Raw genomic sequence first — 22,304 nt, 5'->3', positions numbered from 1 at the left:
GCCTTTTGTTTGATGACTATTTCAGTATAGAACAAGATCAATAAAACAATATGTGAATAGCACATAGTTAGCACAATGTTCATGTTAGTTCCTAACGCTAACCAGTGGTGTTTCTTTGGGGATATTGATGCCCTGCTAGCACCATGAAGGCATATAGCATGCAGTGTTAAGGGCATCCTGAAACATATATTTCAGTGTATAGGTGAATCATTAGGATGTCACTGAATGTGGGAGTATTGTGCTGTGTGATTTACTGTTGGGTTTCTCCAGGCAACATGATTTACTGAATGGGCACTCTATGGGAGGTAACTCTGGGTCACCATGACCTACCTTATACAGGGTTGGGTTACTAGGCTATGTGTTGAGTGAACTGGCTTATGCACTACCCTATTTTAGCCTCTGAGCTATACAACACACTGCTTCAGTCCTGGCATGCAGAGGATGGGATTCCACTGGGCCCCATGGGTTCCTGAATGGTTATAATGTTTGCTTGTAGGTCACTTTCTAGTTTGGGTTCCCTGAAATATCTTGCTGGGAGCCCAACAAATTCTGAATCTACAGTTCCCCCAAGCAGCGTTAACAAAGCACCAAGCAATGAGCTGCGCCGGGCCATGCCAGCCGGGCACTCTGGGCAACCCGGCCAGCCACTTCGGCCCCCAACAGCAGTGCGCAACCAAGTACGCGTGTGCGTAAACGGGCGCAACCGGGGAAGCACATGCGCAAACAAGGACCTAGGTGCGCAGCCGAGTGCAGTTATGTGCAAAGCACTTTAACTTGAGAGAGCGCACCCATTTTTTGACTTGCCGGACTAGGGGTAGGCTGCAGGCCCGGACTGGCAATCTGTGGGTTCTGGCAAATGCCAGAGGGGCTGCTGTATGGTTCCATAGAAAGTTACCAGATAGTGGGCTGGTAGGGGGCTATTTGGGCTGGTAGGCAGGCCCGGACTTGTGGAAAGGCCCCCTAGGCCCAGGCCTAGGATGGCAGGATTTTAGGGGGGCGGTATGCTGCCCAACCACACCCACATTGGTTCAAAAACACTGGGAATGCCCTGGAGATACAATAATTTTTTTAATTTCCTATGCGCCAATCCTCATTGATGATGAAAATTTTCAAGAATAAAGGGGGGGACAGGGGCGACGAACGGCAGTGGGCCTAGGGACACCCACTATGTAAATCCGGCCCTGCTGGTAGGGGGCTGATTGGGCCTCTGTGTACTTGGAATGGCAGGGCCTATTTTGACTCCCAGTCCAGGCATGGTAGGCTGCATGTGAGGTATGTGCCTGGCGCCCCCCAAGCTTTGCGCCCTGGGCACGTGCCTCTTCTGTCTACCCCTAGTTCCAGCCCTGGCAATGAGTCTCATATCTGGGTTCTTTCTATTTGTCAGTAGCTCAGCAGCACTACCCATCAAACAAAACAGCCTGTGCCACCGCAGCAGCAGCTAAAGGCCGGCACTAAGCCAGGTTGCCAGTGAAGTCGCCCACTTAAGAGGCGGAGCGTGGCTACACGTGCTTGCAGTGACTGACTGAGCCATATAAACACACAGCAGAGAGAGGCAGCAGGCGGCTATGACCGATAGTAACCTCTCCTGTACAGCTCAGCCAGTCAATCTATAAAAGGAGCTCCGGGTTAAAAAACCTTCCAGTTTTTTTTTTCTTTTCTTCTTCTCTGAGAGGCAGAGAGGGGGAGATAGTGAGAAAACATATAGACTCCGCACACAAGAAAGCACCAGCAGCAGATCCTCCTTGTCCTGACTGAAGAGCACACAGCCCGCAGGAGGATACATTCATTGGCTCTATATGAATCGCATTTCTAACCGGGAGCACTTTGTAGCCAACGATCTGGCCAACCTTATCAGCGATCTTTCCTACTGAGTCCGGGGGCAAAGGTACAGGACCTTCCTTTTGTCATATATTTCATACTTGTTATTCCCACGGGCAAGTGCACGGCATCTACTTCAAATGAACTTAACAAGGAACGGGATAGTCATTGATTTGTTTTATATTTTGTGCTGTGGTATATTTATAGTGAATCATTTCTTTGTGTTTTCTGGGCACTTTACTGAGAGAATGAAGGTCACTGATCCGCTCCCACTGCAGCTACTGCAACCTGTCCTGCTCCCTACACAGGACGCTTCTGTCCATCTGTACAATGGAAACTGGCTTATAGCAACCACAGTAGTTGTGTAATCTGTAGCGCTGTGTACTCTCCTTTCCAGCCCGGGGTTCGCTTTGTGGAACCATCGCAAACAGACTCCCCCCTGAAATGGAGAATTGCAAGTTGTTTACTTGTCTTGAGAGCGGAAGCAGTGAGCGGGGAACAGTCATGAACTACAACTCCCGTCATCGAATGGCAGCCAAACGCTTAGTGTGCAGTTCATAAACAACTGGGCTTGCCATCACTGCTCTGTAGGGCTGCCATTGTGACAGGATTCCTTGTTGTTGATGTACAGAGGGCTGCATGGAGCTGCATGGATCTTGTTTACATTCGAAAGCACAAAATGATGTGCCTTAGCCTTTAATCCTACCAAAATAATGTGCATATTTATTTAGTGAAATAAACAGCAGAGGGAGATTTCTATAAATATATGACATATACATTAATACATACAAGTGCCATGATCTCTGTTTCACTGCAGTGTACATTGGAATCAATCCTTATATAAGTCACCAGCCAATTTACTGTAAAAGCATCATTTTCTGCTGTGAAACGCCTATGAACGGGCAGGCAGCCCAGTACTTATCCTGGAGCTGTTTTCACTGTACATTTGCCCAGTAACTAGCTTGGGTTGAGGGACTTGCTGCTTCCCACTAGTGGGAGCTGTTGAGATGCTGGCAGAGGAAAGGAGTATTTGCACCAGAGTAACCTTTCCTATTCAAATGTGCTCTCACAAAATTGAAAAGGGTACCAGGGTACATCTGCCTTGGATTGGGTTGGCTTAGCAGTGTTCATCTTGTCCAGATGAAGACGATCATTTTATCCTGTAAACCAGATATCAATGATTAATTTATTTACCATTGAACATCTTTAACCGCAGTTCACATGGCTAAAGCTAGAATGATAATCCCCTATTTATTGATGAAATCTTATGATGTTTTGCCTTTACTCATATAAAGTGCAGTTTAAAACAGCTGGAGGGCCCAAGGGTGTTACTATAGGGGCAAAAGGGATAGAGGGGGACTGACATGCCGTTTATATGTCATGTAGAACTGAAACATTTTACTGTGGGTTGTTTTCAAATCTCAGAATAATAGCTGTGTGATATATGAAAGTGTTTTTTTCTCTTGTAAGTCCTGAACCTAATTGTGGTTGAAGTATTTGCCACTGCTGAGAATGCTTGCTAACAACATGAAGTCTATTGTCTGGGAAGCTAACATCGCTGAGCGAGAGGATGTTTTCCAGCACTAGAGGAAGCTCTCTAAGTTATGGAATGTTTTCCATTTGCATGATTTATATTGGCTGTAGAGCCCTTATCTTGACATAACTTTCCAAGAAGAGTCAGCAGTTTCAATACAATAGTGGGAATGCATTTCTATAGGGGGATTCTCATATTGAGTTTGTTTGTAATAGCAACTGGATTAGAATAAGCATAATAGTTTTGTCTTTGTCCTTCCCCCCCCCACACAGTCGCCTCATTCAGTCACTCAATTTATGTGAGCCCAGAGGGGCCCCTTTGGGTCCAGTGTACATCATATTAGTTTAGTTCATTTAGAAGTTTCCTTGTTTCCACTGGATGTGGTGTTTCTCCCGTTGCTTTTTAACCCTCACAGTCTGTCCCTGTACCCCGTCCACGGTACTAGTAGTCAGTGCAAAATCTATTAGTGGAACAGACCAGGTAGACGCAGTAATCTGCTGCAAAAGATGCCTTTTTATTTGACACCTTTAGTTGATGGCCAGACTTGTCTTGCAACTCAAGGGTGCATAGGAAAAAAAAAAAAATAATAATAATAATAAAAAAATATATATATTGTTTTACCTAGAGCTTGGGGTTGCTGGAAATGTTTAGCCACCAGATTTTTTTTTTGCACCCATCACCCTATCTTAGAAGGTTTTCCTCTTCAGGATATAAAAAATTGTTTTTTTTTTTGTAGCGTGCAGACAACTGTAGCCAGGTCAAACCGTCTAAAAGCTTGATCAAATAAGGTCGTGGACTTGAAAAAGACACTGTGACATTTTGGCTGAAATGAAAAGAGTTATTAACACGTTTGCGTCTCTCTGGGGTCTCCTGGTCCATTGCTAAAACCTATAATATTTCAGCTTTTAGGCTGCTTTTGCTCAGAATGCTGATTTTACAATTGTCCTTTGTATTCACTTTCACATTGTATTGATCTGTAATAGTTTTATGGTGCATACTGGTGAATACTATTCTGGATATCTTTCTGAAAATTGTATCTTTACAAACTGGATGCTGTTATATACATTGCTGGAGCAGCTGGCTAAATATTCCCATAAATGGCATGTGGCAACCAAGATAGAATGCTTGCTAGTATTTACTAGTCAATTACTTTTGAATGCAGCCTCAGATTTTCAAGAGTTACAGTATTATTCAGCAAGAAAAGCTTTATCTGTATTCTGTAAAGTGCTGCGTGCTACATTAATAAAAGATGATTAGCATTATTTATACTCAGTTACTGGGTATCATGTTTCTTTAACCACATTCCATATTTCCACATAATATATTCCAAAAGTGAACCCTGAAATGGAAAGCTAATGGTGTATGATTTATCCAGGTATTAGCATTTCAGTTCTGGCCAATTTAGTGCTGATCATTAGCCCAACTTAAAGGGGACCTGTCACCCTAAGAAATAATTTCAAATTCTTTTCTATCATGTTAGTTGAGCAAAATAAACTTTACTTACACTGTATTTATTATTTAAATTTTGTTTCCTTCTGTCTTGGAATTATACAATCACAGCAAGCAGGCAGCAGCCATTTTGTGGACACGGTTATTAAGGGAAATTGTGTATCACCCCAAAATCTTGTGTATGCACCAGAATGGGGGACCTAATGTCCATGTGCAGTGCCCCACACAATTATAGAGCCTGAGGAGGGAAGGGGGAATGTGGGGAGAGCAGTGACATGTAGGAAGTGCTGAATGGAAAGTGAAAGTAATTGACTGCCCCTCCTCTATGCCAGGGGCATAGAGGCGGGGCAGGTAATATTTGATTGACAGTTTAGATATTTAAACACCTTTATAACAGGTATGGATGTTTTAATGAAAACAATTTTGGGGGTTTCATATTTAATTTGCAAAGGACTTTCATTATGCAGCTTTTTATGTGTAGGTGACAGGTCCACTTTAAGCCCTCAGTACTCAGACCAAACAATTGGTGTCCACACATCATACGGCATATCTTTCCAACACAGGACTGTAGTTTGGCCTAAAAACCTGTGGTATATTAGACAGTTGGTAGATGTGCCCATTTACAACCAGCATATTTCACTTGCCACTTGATTTACTAGCAGCTCATTTGTAATTTCAAAGCTTATTTTTGTTACGCAGAATATCAGTTTTATTTCCCAATTCTTGTGCCACTCGCCACTCAGTGAATTGTATGTCATCTATTTTAATGTAATGTTGGTGATACACAGGCTGTGTGTGTCTGTGTGTAGCAATCATCTACGAATACGTCTTTTAGGGTAAGGACACACGAGGAGATTCAGGGAGATTTTGTCGCCTGGCTACTAATCTCCTTGTCTTTTGAGCAACTATCTCCCTGAACTGCCTCAGCGTTTTTCCCCATAGGCTACAATAAAAAGTTGCCTGCGCTAATGCTCACAAGGCGATGCGTTTTCAATAGTTGCCTGAAATTGCCTCACTGAGGCAACTTTGGGCAACTATTGAAAACGCATCCAACAAATTGGATTGCATTCGTGTAGGTTGGTTCATTTGGCAGAAGCAAGGAGACATGCTGTTGCTTCTAAGCTGATCTGAAACACACAAAATATTTAATTTTTGATATATATATATATATATATCAAAAATTAAATATTTTGTGTGTTTCAGATCAGCTTAGAAGCAACAGCATGTCCCAGCAACACAGAGATATTTTGTGAATATTGAAAAAGTGTATTGAAAAAATCAGATGTAAAGCCGACGTGACGTTTCGGTCCACACAGGGACCTTTTTCAAGGCAAGGTCATTTTTTCTTTATCTTGCACCCGAGTTGAAACTGAAAGAGCGGAGTGCTGCCCACATGATCCTCAACAACTAATCATGAGATTCATAAGGCATGTTGACGAGTAAGCTGTATGAGAAATATGTTGGATTCTCTTATTTTCAGCTCATTTTATCATCCCATCTTGTATTTAACTTGTATAACCTGTTGCTGTAGGCCTCCTTACAGTGAAATATAGCTACCAGTGGGTTAGTTGAGGATGACGGTACTTGGCATTAACAACAGCTTATGGGATGCAGGTCTGACACCACTATTTAACTGTTAGCTCCTGATGTACAACCAAGACCTTTGCAAGAAATAGTTACACGCGTCTGTTCTCCAGCCAAGATATTCCAAATGACAATGTTGGCAAGACCTTTGTGCTTGGTGACATAAACAGCGAACAGATTTTGTTCTTTCTTGGAGTGATATCAAGCTTCTGTTTGACGACTGTAATATGTGTACAAAATATGGGATTGTGTCAACCTACTCACCCTGCATAACTACCAGGATTATTAAAGGCAGAGATTGTATTTGGAGACATGGAGAGACATATTAATCTTTCTGCTAGGATTTCAATAAAGAATAAATTGTGCTAGAGGAAGATCACGAGTTTACAGTGTTACATCGTTCCACAACTTCCCTCATATTGACTATATGACTCATTCATGAGTTTGCAGTGCACATAAGCCATTGTGTATCATAGGCCAAAAAGAAAAAATTAGGGGGCACAACTCCTAACGCGCTTCGGGAACACCCCTTAATTACAGGCTATATGATTAAGAGGTGTTCCCGAAACGCGTTAGCTTTTTTATGTTATGTTTTTACTTTATTTTTTTCTTTTTGGCCTTGGATAGTCACAGCTCTAGAAGCTCTGCATGAGTGCAGGCACACTGAATCCTCTGCAGTTTGTCTGTGACACTCAGGGGCAGATTTATTAAGAGTGGAATTGAAGATTCAAAAACATTTTATGGTCAAAATTCTTATTGTGAATTATCCAAACTTGATTTGAGTTTTAATTTGAATTTTGAGATTTATCATACTCTGGCCCTTTAAAAACTCAAATTCGACTATTGGCGACCTAAAACCTTCACAGTTCATGTATAAGTCAATGGGAGAGGTCCAGGGACCAATTGGACATGTTAGTAGCCTTCCTGAAATTCTAATTTTTTTCAGAGCAAAAACTCAAATCAAGTTTAGTTGCATACGATTTGAGTTTTCAAATCTGTAAAATTTGTGCAAGATTTTATAAAAAATTTTTTTTAATAACCCCCCCAATCGAATTTCAAGTATATTCGAATTGAAAAAAACTCACATGAATTCGAAATTTGACCTTTGATAAATGTGCCTCTCAGTGAAGGGATCAAGGGTGAGTCTGAGGTGTTTTGTTGAATGATTACAAATTGTGTATTATCGGCATATGTGTTTCGTCATCAACATGATCTCCTTAGAAGAAGCCTTCTGGAAAATGCATGTTTCCCTGCAACCTGTAGTGCATTTATACTATATAGTGAAATCATGTGTGTGTGACATTGTTGTGACATTGTAGTGACATATTACTATTGTGTCAGTTTGCCAGGCAAGCTTAGTTAGGGGAGATTTGTAGACTAATGCTAAATCTAGTTAGTTTCATACCAAGGTGCTTTTCAAAAATCTAAGAATCTGGCCAGTAACTTCCATGCTGAGAACATTCCATATCGTTGATTAGCGATGGGTTGGTATTACGCTGGCCACTTCAAAGTTTGTTATACACAGGAACATGAAACTAGGAAAAAACGTAATTAACATTAGTTTCTAATTCCTCACATTCTTTACAATTACTTTTCAGACTTGGTGGTTGTTAGCTACTTCCTCAGGTTACTGCATGCACAGTGGTTTTTCTAGAGAAGGCATCTCGTGACTGGCTGGGTCTTGTCATTTTAACTGCCACAGAATGTGCAAAAAACCAAAATCCTCTACACTGCGTTAAAGGCCCATGAGATCTCTCTGTTAAAGGGCCCTCAAATGGGAGACAATACTATTGCACTCCATTGCTTCCCCGATAGCACAGTAATTGTTTGCTAGAGAATGCTGCTCATTTTTGTGAACTGGAATGTTTTAACTGTCAATATCCCACCATTACAGTTTGGTAAAGGGAAGCTTGTGTTACGAAATGGTTTCCCAAGCGGAGTCTTAGAAGCTGCAGTTGGAGAGGCCCTAGGATGGGTTGTCTGTTTAAAGAGATCACCATAACGTGAAATTCTGAACAGATATGAAAGAAAGCTAAACATTTCCTGGCAGTGCTGCTGTAACCCTTTTGAGCAGTGTCCTCTGAGAATTGTCTGCTTCCTGACTAATGGCATATTTGTTAAAAACTCCATCACCGTCTGAGACATACTGCAGTTAGTGGAAGTCAGTAACACCTTCTAGATGATCTGAGCCAGCTAATGTGATTAGGATTTCACTAAATCAAAGTCACGGAAGGGATGCATATTATAAAGATGCTCTTTATAGTCTGTTCTTTGTTAAGCAAGTTACTATAGGAATCTCAGCACTGATGATTGTCAGGACATGCTAGGAGCCTGAAGGCAGAAAGTTTGACAACCTTGAATTTCTTACATGATACAGTATAAGCAAACTTTAGAGAGCTTATGTGCAAGTTAACATTACAGCATAGTAGTCCATCTAGGCATTTATAAAGGAAGGCTTACATTGATGTAAGACCTTATATTCTTGAATGCTTGATCCTGAACTAGATTATCTAAATAATGTTTATTTTTAGAATAGAATTGTACTCAACAGCCTAAGTTTAGGGCTGACCATATGCTGTTTGGCTCCCTCTGCTAAAAAAAAGGCAGTTGGTGCCCTTTGCCCAGATCTCACGCCACCAGATCCTCTCTGTGTACACCTGTGCTTGTAGAAGGACTAAATTAAATCCTTATCTTAGATCGATTATCTTTGACAAAGATTTAAAGAGCAATGTATGTCTGTAGTTATCATAACCCCAATGAATAGGGTGAGTTTTGCAAATAAGATCCTATTGATTTATTCTGAAACTATCTCTAGATTTTTTAAACTATTTGTTGGACAAATCAGTGCAGAACAGGACTGCAAAGAATTTGTTTCAAGTTGCACGTGCTCCTATGCCCTTGTAATTGAGAGAAAAGTGATTCTACCCAGGTATAATCTCCAGTGTGCAGTGGGCTCAAAGTACCCCATAAATGCAGCCAGTGCACCATTGCATATTGTTAATATGCTACAAAGCACTACATTCTATCTGTACATCTCTCTGCACCTCTGGCCTCATTGTCCACCCACTCCATTTTCTCTTTTATAAGCTAACCCTGAATATTGGACTTCTTATCTATTCTGCCGAACAGTAATATTAAAGATGCCAGAGCTCCTTACTTTACAGAGCATTTTCTTGTTCCTTATACTATAGCTGGTTTACATAGACCAGGAGTCCCTAGCCTTCTTTTTTACCTGTGAGCCACATTCAAGTGTAAAAAAGTTGGAGAGCAACATAAGCAAGCTAAATATGGGTTGTGATTGGCTATTGGTAACCCCTATTTGGACTTGCAGCCTACAGGAAGCTTTGTTTGGCAGTACACATGTTTTTTATGCAACTAAGCCTAAGGAGTTCAAAAATAAGCACCTGCTTTAAGGCCACTGGGAGCAACATCCAAGCAACTTCATATTTTTCAGACTTCGATTTGGACTGTGTTTGGATTGCTAGGAACCATAATATCAAGCCCCATCATCTGACTACAAATAACAAAATTCTATTAACATTATTTTAGAATATTAAATTATACAAATTCTGTAAGCAAGTCATTGTATGCTTCATTTGTAGCTGGCTCCCATTTTAGGGCTAGTCCACACGGGGAGATAGCGACGCGTTTGCGGTCGCGGCGACAAAGCGCCGCGAGAGTCGCCGCGACCGGCGCAGGCGACAGTTTTGTATGGGCGCCTATGTAAAAACGCCTGTGCTAACCACACGAGGCGATGCGCTTTTCAACAGTCGCCTGAAAAAGCCTGGCGAGGCATTTTCAGGCGACTGTTGAAAAGCGCATCGCCTCGTGTGGTTAGCACAGGCGTTTTTACATAGGCGCCCATACAAAACTGTCGCCTGCGCCGGTCGCGGCGACTCTCGCGGCGCTTTGTCGCCGCGACCGCAAACGCGTCGCTATCTCCCCGTGTGGAATAGCCCTTAGGGGAAGTCCTAACATATAACACATTTTCAATAAAATCCCTTATCTCACCTTTAACTTAGGTCTGTGTAGCCTCTTTTAAATTGTTGATGAAAATGCTATTTTTTAGGCAAGTTTCACACCAGACATTTGCTCCGCCGATTAAGTATATGGACACTGGTATCTTCCTGCAGGAATGCACAGTTCCAGAAGCTGTTTGCACTACATCTCTCAGAATTCCCAAATACCTTTGTGCAACAATGTATTAAGGGTGACGGGATATCTTTGCCACAAATGGAATAAATAACAGTAGGAGAAATGGAATGAAAAGGTTTATGTAATATATTATAAAAACTGGATGCATAATTCAAGTGCAAAAAAAGGGGAAAGAGCGGAAATAAACAGGATATAGTGGAGGCTGGGTAAAGTTAAATTTCAACATAGGGTCAGATAGACAATTGCCTGGATTCTGCTCAACTCTCCTGTTGCCCTTTAAGTGACCTACAGGCTATCGGGCACTGTGGGGTTAATGCTGACATGCAAAGCACATCTAGCAACCTTCAGAAACCCACAAAGAAGAGAATGTATTGATTGGAGACTGTTATCCACCGCTCAGTGTGTTAAGATCTCAAAATAGAAGGGAAAGTGCTGATGTTACATGTAAGTATATGTTGACATTGATCTCCCTCATACACAGGGGGCAAAGATACTGTATGTAAGAAAAACAGCAAAGTGATGAAATTCTGACCGGATATTAAATTAAAGTGTTTGCATTTATAAAACATCTTTAAAGAGTTAAATCTGGGTGCTTTGTGAGCCCAATATGCACAAGGGATTGTACAGGTATTTTATATTGCATAGTCAGATAAACATTGTAAAAAAATCTGTTTCTCATCAGTACATACTTCACAAAATACCATATAGATTCTCTCCATCAGGAAATCTTATCACATTTAACTTCCTTTTGTTTTTGCTAATTTCTGAATAAGTTATCAGTGACCAAGACTATCAGGAATAACTATTATATAGTGACTAAAGTACCCCCTCTTGTAAAATATAAGGATATTATAAGTTACCGAGGAGTTTCATGACCATATAAAAGCACGAGGCCGAAGGTCATGGAACTCCGAGGTAACTTCTAATATCCTCATATTTTGCAACTGGGGGTACTTTATTATAATACACACGTTTCAGTGAGTCATGTGACAGAAATGAAGAAAGCAGGTACCGGCACACAGGTGCGATTCAAGTAGGGAATTTAACCCTTACGTGTTTATTAAGTCGACACAACGTTTCGGGGGCAACTCCCCCTTCGTCAGGTGATACAGCCATGCATGTGAAACAGGTTTAAATACCCAAAGGAAACTCCCCCCCAGGATCCCATTGTCCAATGTCCAGAAGGGAATGCAAAATTGTCCAATCCTGGGGAACTCCCAATTAGAAAGTTCAACACCGTATGTGAAAAAATCTATTTCCCAAACGAAAAAACCTATTTCCCAAACGAAAAAACAAAATATAAGCAGAACAAACAAAATATAAGCAGAACAAAAACAGTTATAAATATACCAAAAAAATTAAATCTAACGAATAGGAGGATAACTTTCCCTAATAATTAGAAAAATAGAAAAATAATTTTGCCTCACCCTGGAAGTAAATTTTGTTTTTTTCATTCTAATATCTGAAAAAAGTAAAAAGAAGATGGTTAAGCATACGGAAAGGACTGCGAAAAAGAATGCAAAAAACAATGCAAAAAAAACAGGTATCCTGTTTTTTTGGTATATTTATAACTGTTTTTGTTCTGCTTATATTTTGTTTTTTCGTTTCGGAAATAGGTTTTTTCGTTTGGGAAATAGATTTTTTCACATACGGTGTTGAACTTTCTAATTGGGAGTTCCCCAGGATTGGACAATTTTGCATTCCCTTCTGGACATTGGACAATGGGATCCTGGGGGGGAGTTTCCTTTGGGTATTTAAACCTGTTTCACATGCATGGCTGTATCACCTGACGAAGGGGGAGTTGCCCCCGAAACGTTGTGTCGACTTAATAAACACGTAAGGGTTAAATTCCCTACTTGAATAGCACCTGTGTGCCGGTACCTGCTTTCTTCGTTCCTATCGTATTACGGAAGTGCCGTCTTCCTAGGGTCCGAGCACCGGGTCTACTACTTCATAGGGCTCGGGTGTGCACGTGAGTGTATTTGCATATCATGTGACAGAAATGACATCAGAACTCACCGTTTATAACTGATGACATCAGAACTCACCGTTTATATATAATTTACAAGATATTCATGGCTTTTGTGTATTATATAATAATATATTTAGCAGAACAGTGCATGTAGGGCTAGAGAGAATGTAGCTGTAGCCAACTGTATATTCTTATGGATGATGAGATCCTTTTCGTTATTATGTAGGGTTCAACTTCAGAGTTTAGGCACCACAAGACCTGCAGACTTTCACAATTCAAGAATAGGACTCTGGAGAACTTAATTTGCTGATTGAGTGATTAATTTATTCAAAAAGGTGCACCTTTTTGAATAAATGAATCACTCAATCAGCAAATTTGGTTCTCCAGAGTCCTATTCTTGAACTGTAGCCAACTGTCATTGCTTGTAATGAATACAGTACCTTTGAGGCTCTAATTTGGCCAGGGCTTCCTCATAAAATAGTCATAGTAAACTCATCTATGGTCAATTGAATTAGCCCCAAAGTATTAACTAAATAAATCTCAAACCTTCTCAATATTTCAAGTAAAAGAAATATTATAAAAGTTCAAAAACATGCATTTTAAGATCACACCTATAGAACCTTATACTTTTCTTTTTTTTTAATCTTTTTTTTATCTTTCTATCATCTGATATTTTGAGATCTCCTAATATATGTAAATATGTATTTTTAATCTATCATTACATTTTATGTTTTATTATAGCAAGTTACACCTATTTTGGGTCCATGTGCACATAATTGTCTTTCTACTGACTTTTTTTAATGCCTGTTAAATGCGTTATACGTGGAATTTGGTGGTTATTTTCCTTATAATTTTTAGTGCAGTTTAGCAGAACCATATTGGCCCATCAGTGTTTTATATTTCATTTAATTTAGATTAACAGCATAAAACAGATATAAAGATCCAGTTTAATATCCAATATCTGTAGCTCCAGCATACATTAATAGATATTGAACATGGGCGAGGTAGGCAGCTCACATAATGTAGATTGAAGATTCTAATAGTGAGGACATTTAGCAGCTTATACCCCTCCATTTGAATGCAGGTTTATTTTTAGATATGCTTTTTAATATTTAATAGTGTTACTCTTACGGAAGCATCTTTGAAGTGTTGCTGCTACTGAGAGCCTGTCTTAGCAGATGGTTGTCTGGAGGAAAATGTCTCATTCTGGGGTAAATACTTGATATTCAGGGGCACTTCTATGACGAGGCACCTGGCACTTTAGTGTAGGTGATCTATCTATCACACAAAAACATTTCCAGGAAACAGTTATGATAACTCCCAGAGAATTTGTTTTGATAACCTGCATAAATATTGACTAAGCATTTCATTCTTTTATGTTTGCCTGACTAAAATGAGAAAATGCATAGAAAGCGTTTTAAAAGTAGGTAGGATGCACTTTAAGGGATTTTTGATACAACTATGGATAATTTTCTAAGACTGATGGATGTACTTGGTAACTGTTTGTTAACCCCACCCCATATATAAACACATAAGAATGTTTTCATACTGTATGTGAGTTTATTAGGTCATATCACACTTGTAGTTATAGGCATTTTGGTGTACATAGATTGTTATTTATAAACACTGAGCAAAATTGCACCTGGGGATGTTCTATTGGCTCCTAAATACTTTGGCTGGACAGTTTGCTCCTATCTGCCATGGTTTTTTTGGGTAATGCTTCCCCGCATTCCCAGGCTGCTAATTGTCTCTCTCCCTTTTCCCATGCATTGTCTTCATCCTAGAGGGTGTCACCTAAATATACCTATTAATTCATAAATGCGTTTTGTAACAGTGTCAGGGTGAATTACATTACCCATACAATAGGCTTGGAAAACTCCTATAGTCCTTCCTTTTATTGGCATATGGACATCTGTAGGCTCACATGTAAGTTATGTCTGGCATGCAAGGCTATAATGGCTCTGCGTAGTTTTTTTTTCTCATTATGACTTGCTATTTTCCTTTGAATGCATGTTACTACATTAACCCCCTAAGGGTGATCTGAAAGAATTCAACAACCTATTTTAAGGAAAAAGAATACAATTCATCTTCTGTATTAATAATTATAGCAAGAAATCTTTCTTAAGGCACACACCAAAAATAAATACATCATACATTCTTAAATCTCATAATAGAAATGAATGAAGTTCTGAATGCAGGACCATATGGTAAAACCAACTACTGCACCCAGTCGGCAAGGTTTACATCCCATTCCTATAATATCCCCAAACCAATATAAATGTTTAAAATAGTAGTACGAATATGATCGGTGATTAGCATAATTCATCTCACAATAAATAAATGCATAATTTAGATGCTCTTATTATCATATGATTGCAAAGTGCAGTTGATATGAGTGGACTGCTTATTCTGTATATCAAATGGTGGCTTAATCATACAGTCCCTTGCTAATTTGCATTTTTGTATAATTGTACAAATTTGTATTCCTGTTCACTGCTTTTTTTGTTGTGCATTTGTATATAAGAATCTCTTTTTCACCCATTTCTACTACACGCAGCTTTCATTATTTCCATTAAGCAAACCTATTGGGAAATTAGAAAAATTAATTTTACCAGGTCTCAGGAGTAGCTGATCAGTTCAGTTCCTAAGCAGTTGCAGAATGTAAGCTTTTTGCAAAGTGTGGGTTGTTAGCTGTTTTATTAAACTTTTCTCTGCATTGAAACTTGCTCATTGGGGCACAGTACAGGTTTGCTTAAAGGAACAGTTCAGTGTAAAAATAAAAACTGGACAGTAGATAGCCTGTGCAAAATAAATAAAGTTTCTAATATAGTTAGTTAGCCAAAAATGTAATGTATAAAGCCTGGAGTGACTGGATGTGTAACATAATAGCCAGAACACTACTTTCTGTTTTCAGCTCTATAACTCTGAGTTAGTCAGCGACTTGAAGGGGGGCCACATGGGACATACCTGTTCCGTGAGTTTGCAATTGATCCTTAGCATTCAGCTCAGATTCAAAAGCAACAGGTATGACCCATGTGGCCCCACTCAAGTCACTGATTGGTTACTGCTTGGTAACCAGGGTAACCAGTCAGTGTAAACCAAGAGAGCTGAAAAACAGGAAGTAGTGTTCTTTCTATTATGTTACAACACACAGTCACTCCAGCCTTTATACATTACATTTTTGGTTAACTAACTATAGTTGTGAAACTTACTTTTCCTGTTATTTCTTATAGCAACCAATAAGATGTTTGCTTTTTAAAAGGTGACCATTAAATGCAACCTACTGATTGGTTGTAATAAGTTACTGCTCCTGGACAAACTTTTTATAACTTTTTATGCCTTTTATAACTTAACCCCCTTAGTCTCTTTACATACTCTCATCAATTCATATTTCTATTTCTCCTTTATCTTCTTATACATTTACAGAAATAGGGAAAGGTGCATGTGATAATGATACAAAAGACCAAATGGTTGGGTGAGAAAGAGCGCCACTCTTACCAGGAGTTGTGCCATTTCAACACACTAACTACAGCAGCTTACAAAAAGCAAAGTATATGGAAATATCATGGACACGTCTAATTTATTTATTTGCAATCATTTCAGCCCTGTCAGGTGTATTCTGTAGTGAAATGTTCCTGATCTTTCATATGATCCTATGAAAATGGGGTACTCTTGACTATGAGATTTTTATATATGTTATAAGTAGCTAGAGCCAATGCAGCCCAGTAGTCTCTGGTTAGCTGCTTGCTCATATACAATTATGTGCTTTTTTGACTTCAGAATCTAATGGCAGGTTCATTTTTTTTCCTTTAATTTTTTTTCTAGTTAATGAGCAACCTCAAGTCTCTGCTGCTTCCACAACTTCTGCTACAGCTGCAGAGGTGAAGCACTCAGATTTCTCCAGGGCAAAGATGACTTACTGCACCCAACTGGGGCTGCTGCTATGGAAGAATTTCACTTCCAGGAGGAGACAGACAGTAAGTATTGACTTTTGTCCTATTGGACACATTGCAATCACCATTACTTTTACCAATTGTATTTTTGGGGTCGTAAATTTCAGATTAGATTTGTGATATATGTATGGTTCAGTGATCAAAATGATGGACTTTATTAATGATCTTGGGGGAACCTGGTATTTTGTTCAGTCAATGACACTAGTTGTCCGGAGACCACATTGCATACGCCCAGATCTTTTTGACCCCCTATCAAAATGGCTGGAATCACTTGCAGCTGCTTTGAATTACTGTGTACTGCGAGAATGCAGTGAACATGAGCATGCATGGAGTGAATATCATGAGAGGGAACAGCAAACTTTCCCCATGCTTGGTCTTGTATGCTGTAGGCAGCATGCTTTCCATACAGTAAAATTCAGCAACTACACGTCATGCACTCTAATACCACAGTATAGAGGTTTTTAGAGTTGGCAAAACTCTTTGTTGCTTTACAACAGTCACACTGGTCAGAATTCCAAGGCGGAAGGTGGATTATTAGCTCTGCTAATTAATTTGGGGTGGTTCGTCCCATAAGTAAAGTGGTAATATCTAGAGGATGTCACATATCCTTTGTATAATAGACCTTAGTTTGTATCTAAATATTCTGAAACAGTGGGAGCCTGGCACAAAACAAAGCAACAGGGCACTAAGTGGTGCCTTTTAGGTTAGACCATTCTTGTACAGGTATGGGATCCATTACCCGGAAACCCATTATCCAGAAAGCTCCAAATTACAGGAAGGCCATTTCCCATAGACTACATCAAATAATTAACATTTTTAAAAATGATTCCCATTTCTCTGTATTAAAACAGATATAATTCATTCTTATTGGAGGCAAAACTATTCAATGTGTTTATTGTTTAAATAATTTTTTAGTAGACTTACAGAATGGTGATCCAAATTATGAAAATACCCCCTTATCTGGAAACCCCCAGGTCCAAGCATTATGGAAAATAGATCCCATACCTGGCTGTACTTGATTTGTTATATTGTAGCTAGAGGGTAAATTCTGCTTTATTCCATCTTGCTTTACATAAACGCAGGAAACATAAATATGTTACTGAGAAAGTTGGGACTCATAGTTTACATTTTTATGTACAGTATCAATCCATTTATGAGGGTAATGCAATTAGAATCTTTTATCTGTGAAGTATCTTGAAGTAGTTAAAATGTTACCTTGCATAACATGATTTGATATGATAACTGCAGGCGCTATGTTGCAATGCTTCCCAGGGGCTCTTTGGTTTCTGAAAGGTTACATTACGCAAACATAGCCTGAGCTTAACAGAAAGATTGTAACAAATTCCTATTCCTATACTAATTCAGGAATAAATGATTGAATATGCCATTCCAAATTTCACTTTAACCACCCACCGTTATTATGTAAAACATAGGTTTTTCTGCACGAACAGAAATATTATTTATTTTTCCAGTAGAGCTTTTTCCTGTTTCTGTGAGACAGCCCAAATGGACATGCAGTATCCAGTCACTAGATAGATGTACAGGATATCTGATTACCAATCGGCTATCAATAATTATCAATAGTTCATTATTGATGCTACATTTTTAAGGAATTATTTGGCATCCATATTTGGGGACTTTAATGAAAAATGATCTGTGCAGGATTGTTAAACCCGCATACAATGCTCCCTCTAAGGTATGAGCTTTTGCGCACATACCAAATCGTGGTGCGCACAAAGAATTTTGTGTGAAATCACCAAATTTTTTATGTATTCTGACCTATTCTGACAGTTTTAAAAAACGGTGCACATACGTTTAATATGTGTGCACAAAATAGTTGTTTTGCTCACAGAGCATTAGAGGGAAAATTGATCCCATATAAGGTGTACTTTATTACACTCATAATATTGCATTAAGAAAGGCTAAATTGTCATTTTGCTGGACTTTCTGCTTGTTACATTTTGGAATATTAGAAATACCCATAACATGGTCTGGGCACTGGGGTCCAGAGAGTTTTACTGGATAATTTATTTGGATTATTTGCATTAAGGGCGACTAACATAAAATTAATATTTGATGCATATAATACTATACCATTTCATCGGAAACTGTTGTGTGCAATTCTGCTATCAAAGGACAAAAGGCTGGCATCCCAGAGTTATGGTGACCTGAAATAATTTGTTATGCTTGTTAAATTAGTACACGTAGTACATTTTATTTTCTGTAGTAACCGTAGCAAGATATTTTCAGCATTTGCTGACTCTGCCTTTTACCATCTTATCTGTGTGGACTATGTAGCATTGCTATCATGGAAATGCAACAGAGAAAATATTTAAAGGAGCACACATTCAGTATACTCAAAATGTTTCCATACTTGAGCATTTTCTGGCCACCTTGAAAATGCTATTTCTGTGTACTCCTTACTTCCTTTTAAGGAGATCTTGAATATATGTAAAAGACAAAACAAGAGATGTCCAGCGTACATGGTAATCCCCTATCAGTTTGCTAAACATATCTGTGAATGGGTCAAAATGCACTAAGTAGCAGTATATAAAGTGGTGGCTGTACAAACTCATTTTCAGTTTTAGAGTTTATGTGGCGGTAAAGGATTTTAGTGATAGGTTGGTTCTCTTACTAAATGCTAAAATTAAAACTAGTGCCGGGACTAAATAAGTGTTTAGGTAAATCAGAGAGATCCAGCGTTGGTAGGAATTCATTGGACTGCTGCACACATATGCACAAATTGCCCCATCACCCTTTAGGTACAGACAGTACTTCTAAAATGGACTTGACGAAAGAAGCACTTGAAATGTAATAAGGCAGCTGTTTCAGGGTTATATATATATATATATATATATATATATATATATATATATATATATATATATATATATATATATAAATGTGTGTGTGTATGTATAGCTGTAATATATACAGGAGGTAATTAAAAATATAGGTGCTGCCATTGTTAGCAATTAGTTTGATCATCCTATGATCTGATTGGTTCCTATTGTTAAAGGGACTGAACTACAGAATAAATCATTTGGAGTAGAAGTCCACACTGTTCGCAAGAACTTATTGAAAGGGATAAAGTTGTTGAAATTGCATGTTAATTAATTTTGTATTTCCTTGTGGTACTTCAGGGTGTATCAGATAGACTTGTGTTACAGTGTTGTACTCTTTCTGTGTGCATGGACAATGCCCATTTTGTTCCCAATGTATATTCTTTTAGTGTATTCTTTCAGTGGTGAGAGGCCCCAGGTTGCATTTTTGTAGAGGGTGTCAGCACAGACTGGAGGAGCCTTGTGTTCTCAAGCACTAAACATATCTAATATCCCCCCTGAGTTTCTAAGAGACGATAACCATGAAAATCCTCAGGCAACAAAAAAGTTAAGCACAGTTGGCAACAGCGCTGCATTTGAAGAAAGGCCTTTATTTGCTTTTGAATGGTCCCCTAGAGACGGTAAACTAGTTCAGCTAACCTTTACACTACAACAGGACACAGTTCTTGGAAGCAGGGCCTACTTTGTCTGCAGTCATTTATTACTTCACTTTTGTTTATCCAAATACAGACGCTCCTTTTTTAAGGGAACTCATGTAAGGATCCAAATTATCTTTCTGTTTCACAAGAAAATACTTTTATACATGAATTAAATATATAATTTTTTATTTGCAGCTGCAACTAGTGGTTGAAGTGGCTTGGCCTCTCTTTATTTTCTTTATCCTGATCTCTGTTCGGCTGTCTTACCCCCCATATGAGCAACATGAATGTAAGTATGTTTGGATATTCTCTTTGGCATGAGTAAATGTATATAGTTAATAACAAGCATCTGCAACCTGTGGATCCCTGGGGAATCCTTAGGGGATTCTGAGGTTGTAGTACACACTACACAGCCATATGGTGCAAGGCCAGAAAACATTGTATCGATGCTGTCCAACTTATTACATGTAGTGGGCCAATTATTTCTCATGTAGTATGTTCAAGGACCAGATTTAATTAAAATCATGATGTCATACGTTGAAGTCAGTGGAATATTGATGCAGACTGGGGGATATACAAATCCTCTGTGTAGGGCAATTTTCTGTGTAGGGCAATTTTCTGTGTAGGGCTGTCCAACTGGAGGACCACAATCGTCCGGCGGCCCTTCAATTCGACTGCCCTACACAGAAAAGTGTGCCTCCTCTTCAATAAATCCTTGTAGTTTTTACCTACACTTAAGAACACCGAGTTGTGCAAACAGGGGACTTTATCAGTTTTCTGTCACTCTGACCTGTGTAATCAACTGATTTCTGCTATTTGCAGAGTAATAAAAATTATATTGCATAATATCCAACAAGCAGTTCCCGCCATTGAAGCAAAATCGAATGATTTATTTTACTCTAGAACCTGCTGAAGCAAATAGTGTCAGGTGTGCTGTATTTAATTCAATAAACTTCTACTTCTGTTTATCATTCACGCTCAAAAAGGTGTTAACCAATAACTTGGGGAGCCTTTCAAGCTAATCATTAAAGTAAGTTATATGCCAGATGCTTTGGGTCATTTATGATGACCGCAGACAGACGTGCAAAAGCACAGAAATGCAGCACAGGTTAAAGTCAGCCCTGTCTTTACCACCTGTCTGAATGATGAGCAAGTTATGGGTCAAAGATGCTTACGTGCTTCCTCCTTCCCAGCGCTCATATATACAGTGCAACTGATCTCAAAAGCTGGGTATTATCCCCCTTTAAACTGCCCTTATTATTATTTCCACACTTGGTCATATTTAAAGTTGGACCCTGAGAATTAAATTTTTTATAATCAGCTCCTATTGATCCAGTGTCACATGTACTACACAACTGATAAGTAGTCTTGATTAAAATTGTGTATCTCTTGAGGGCAAGGTAAGGCCCCAGCTACTTGTGAACACCTGCTGTCTTCGTCTTTGAGGTCTACAAAAAATGATGATTGCCTGAAGGGTACCAATGGATAAAAAATGGCAAAATAGTTTTTTTTTTGTTTTACCAAATTTTGGTTTGTAATTGTAATATAAATATACAATCAAAATCAGATGTAATTTACTCCATGCCAGTTGTTCAGTATTTTACATTGTCCATGGCTCTTTGTGTTAGTTGACTGAAATTGTGTTTTTGGCCTCTCTGTAGAGCTTGGGTGTAAAGAAAATAGAGGCAGGCACATTCCTTGCGCTTGTGTCAGTCTGGCATGAGTTTTACTGATGCAATTCCACAACGGAACTTAATGTTTTGTTCCGCAGTAAGAACATTTTGCCATTTCGCATGTTTAGCTGCCACTGCTGCACAAACAGATAATAACACTGAAATTGCTCATTGCTTTTTTCACACTGTGTATTACGCCCCTGATTGTTAACTCAAATTTGGGCTGGTCATCTGTGTTTAATTCTTTTAATGTCTTGTTCTCTTATTAAGCCTTTCTACCAGGGCATAATTGAATACATACACTTGTAGGTGCCACAAGGAACTTTGCAGCATTCCAAATAAAATGTAATGTGTGTGTGTGGGCATCCTAGGCTAAGACATATCAATATAAAGGCATATTATGCTCCTATCGAACAGTTTCACTATATGTCAAATTTTGATTCATAGTATTTTTAATGATTCTAACAGATTTTATCTGTTGTGATATTACTTTAACAGAGATAATAAAATATATTTTCAATGCTGGAAGAAGCATAAAATATACATTTGTCATGTGTGTCCCTCAGTTCACCCTGTCCATTCCCTGGTTAACAAGTTTAGTTGGTATTTTCTTTATGGTGTGCCCTATAGCTCAGTTTCAACTTGAATACCCACCCCTCCCCCACATTTGCTACACAGCAGCCGT

The 22,304-nt window shown here is 39.0% G+C and overlaps 1 protein-coding gene across 4 annotated transcripts in view; it reads left to right on the top strand.

The window, feature by feature from the left end:
- Nucleotides 1–1,572: 1,572 nt before the first annotated feature.
- Nucleotides 1,573–22,304, top strand: part of abca1.L (ATP binding cassette subfamily A member 1 L homeolog) — an 81,987-nt gene continuing 61,255 nt past the window's right edge. For 3 of the 4 annotated variants that reach the window (XM_041563729.1, XM_041563724.1, XM_041563715.1), the window contains exons 1-3: nt 1,574–1,885; nt 16,338–16,489; nt 20,142–20,235. In XM_041563729.1, coding sequence (XP_041419663.1) covers nt 16,424–16,489; nt 20,142–20,235 — 160 coding nt within the window. In that variant the 5' untranslated portion in view covers nt 1,574–1,885; nt 16,338–16,423. Of the gene's footprint in view, nt 1,886–16,337; nt 16,490–20,141; nt 20,236–22,304 lie in introns of all 4 variants that reach the window. The other variant, XM_041563721.1, reaches the window with a different exon arrangement.

This window comes from Xenopus laevis, chromosome 1L (genome assembly GCF_017654675.1).
Source record: "Xenopus laevis strain J_2021 chromosome 1L, Xenopus_laevis_v10.1, whole genome shotgun sequence".
NCBI classification, from domain to species: Eukaryota; Metazoa; Chordata; class Amphibia; order Anura; family Pipidae; genus Xenopus; species Xenopus laevis.
The sequence above is the reverse complement of the archived record's forward strand: the minus strand, read 5'-3'. Positions and strand labels throughout refer to the sequence as shown.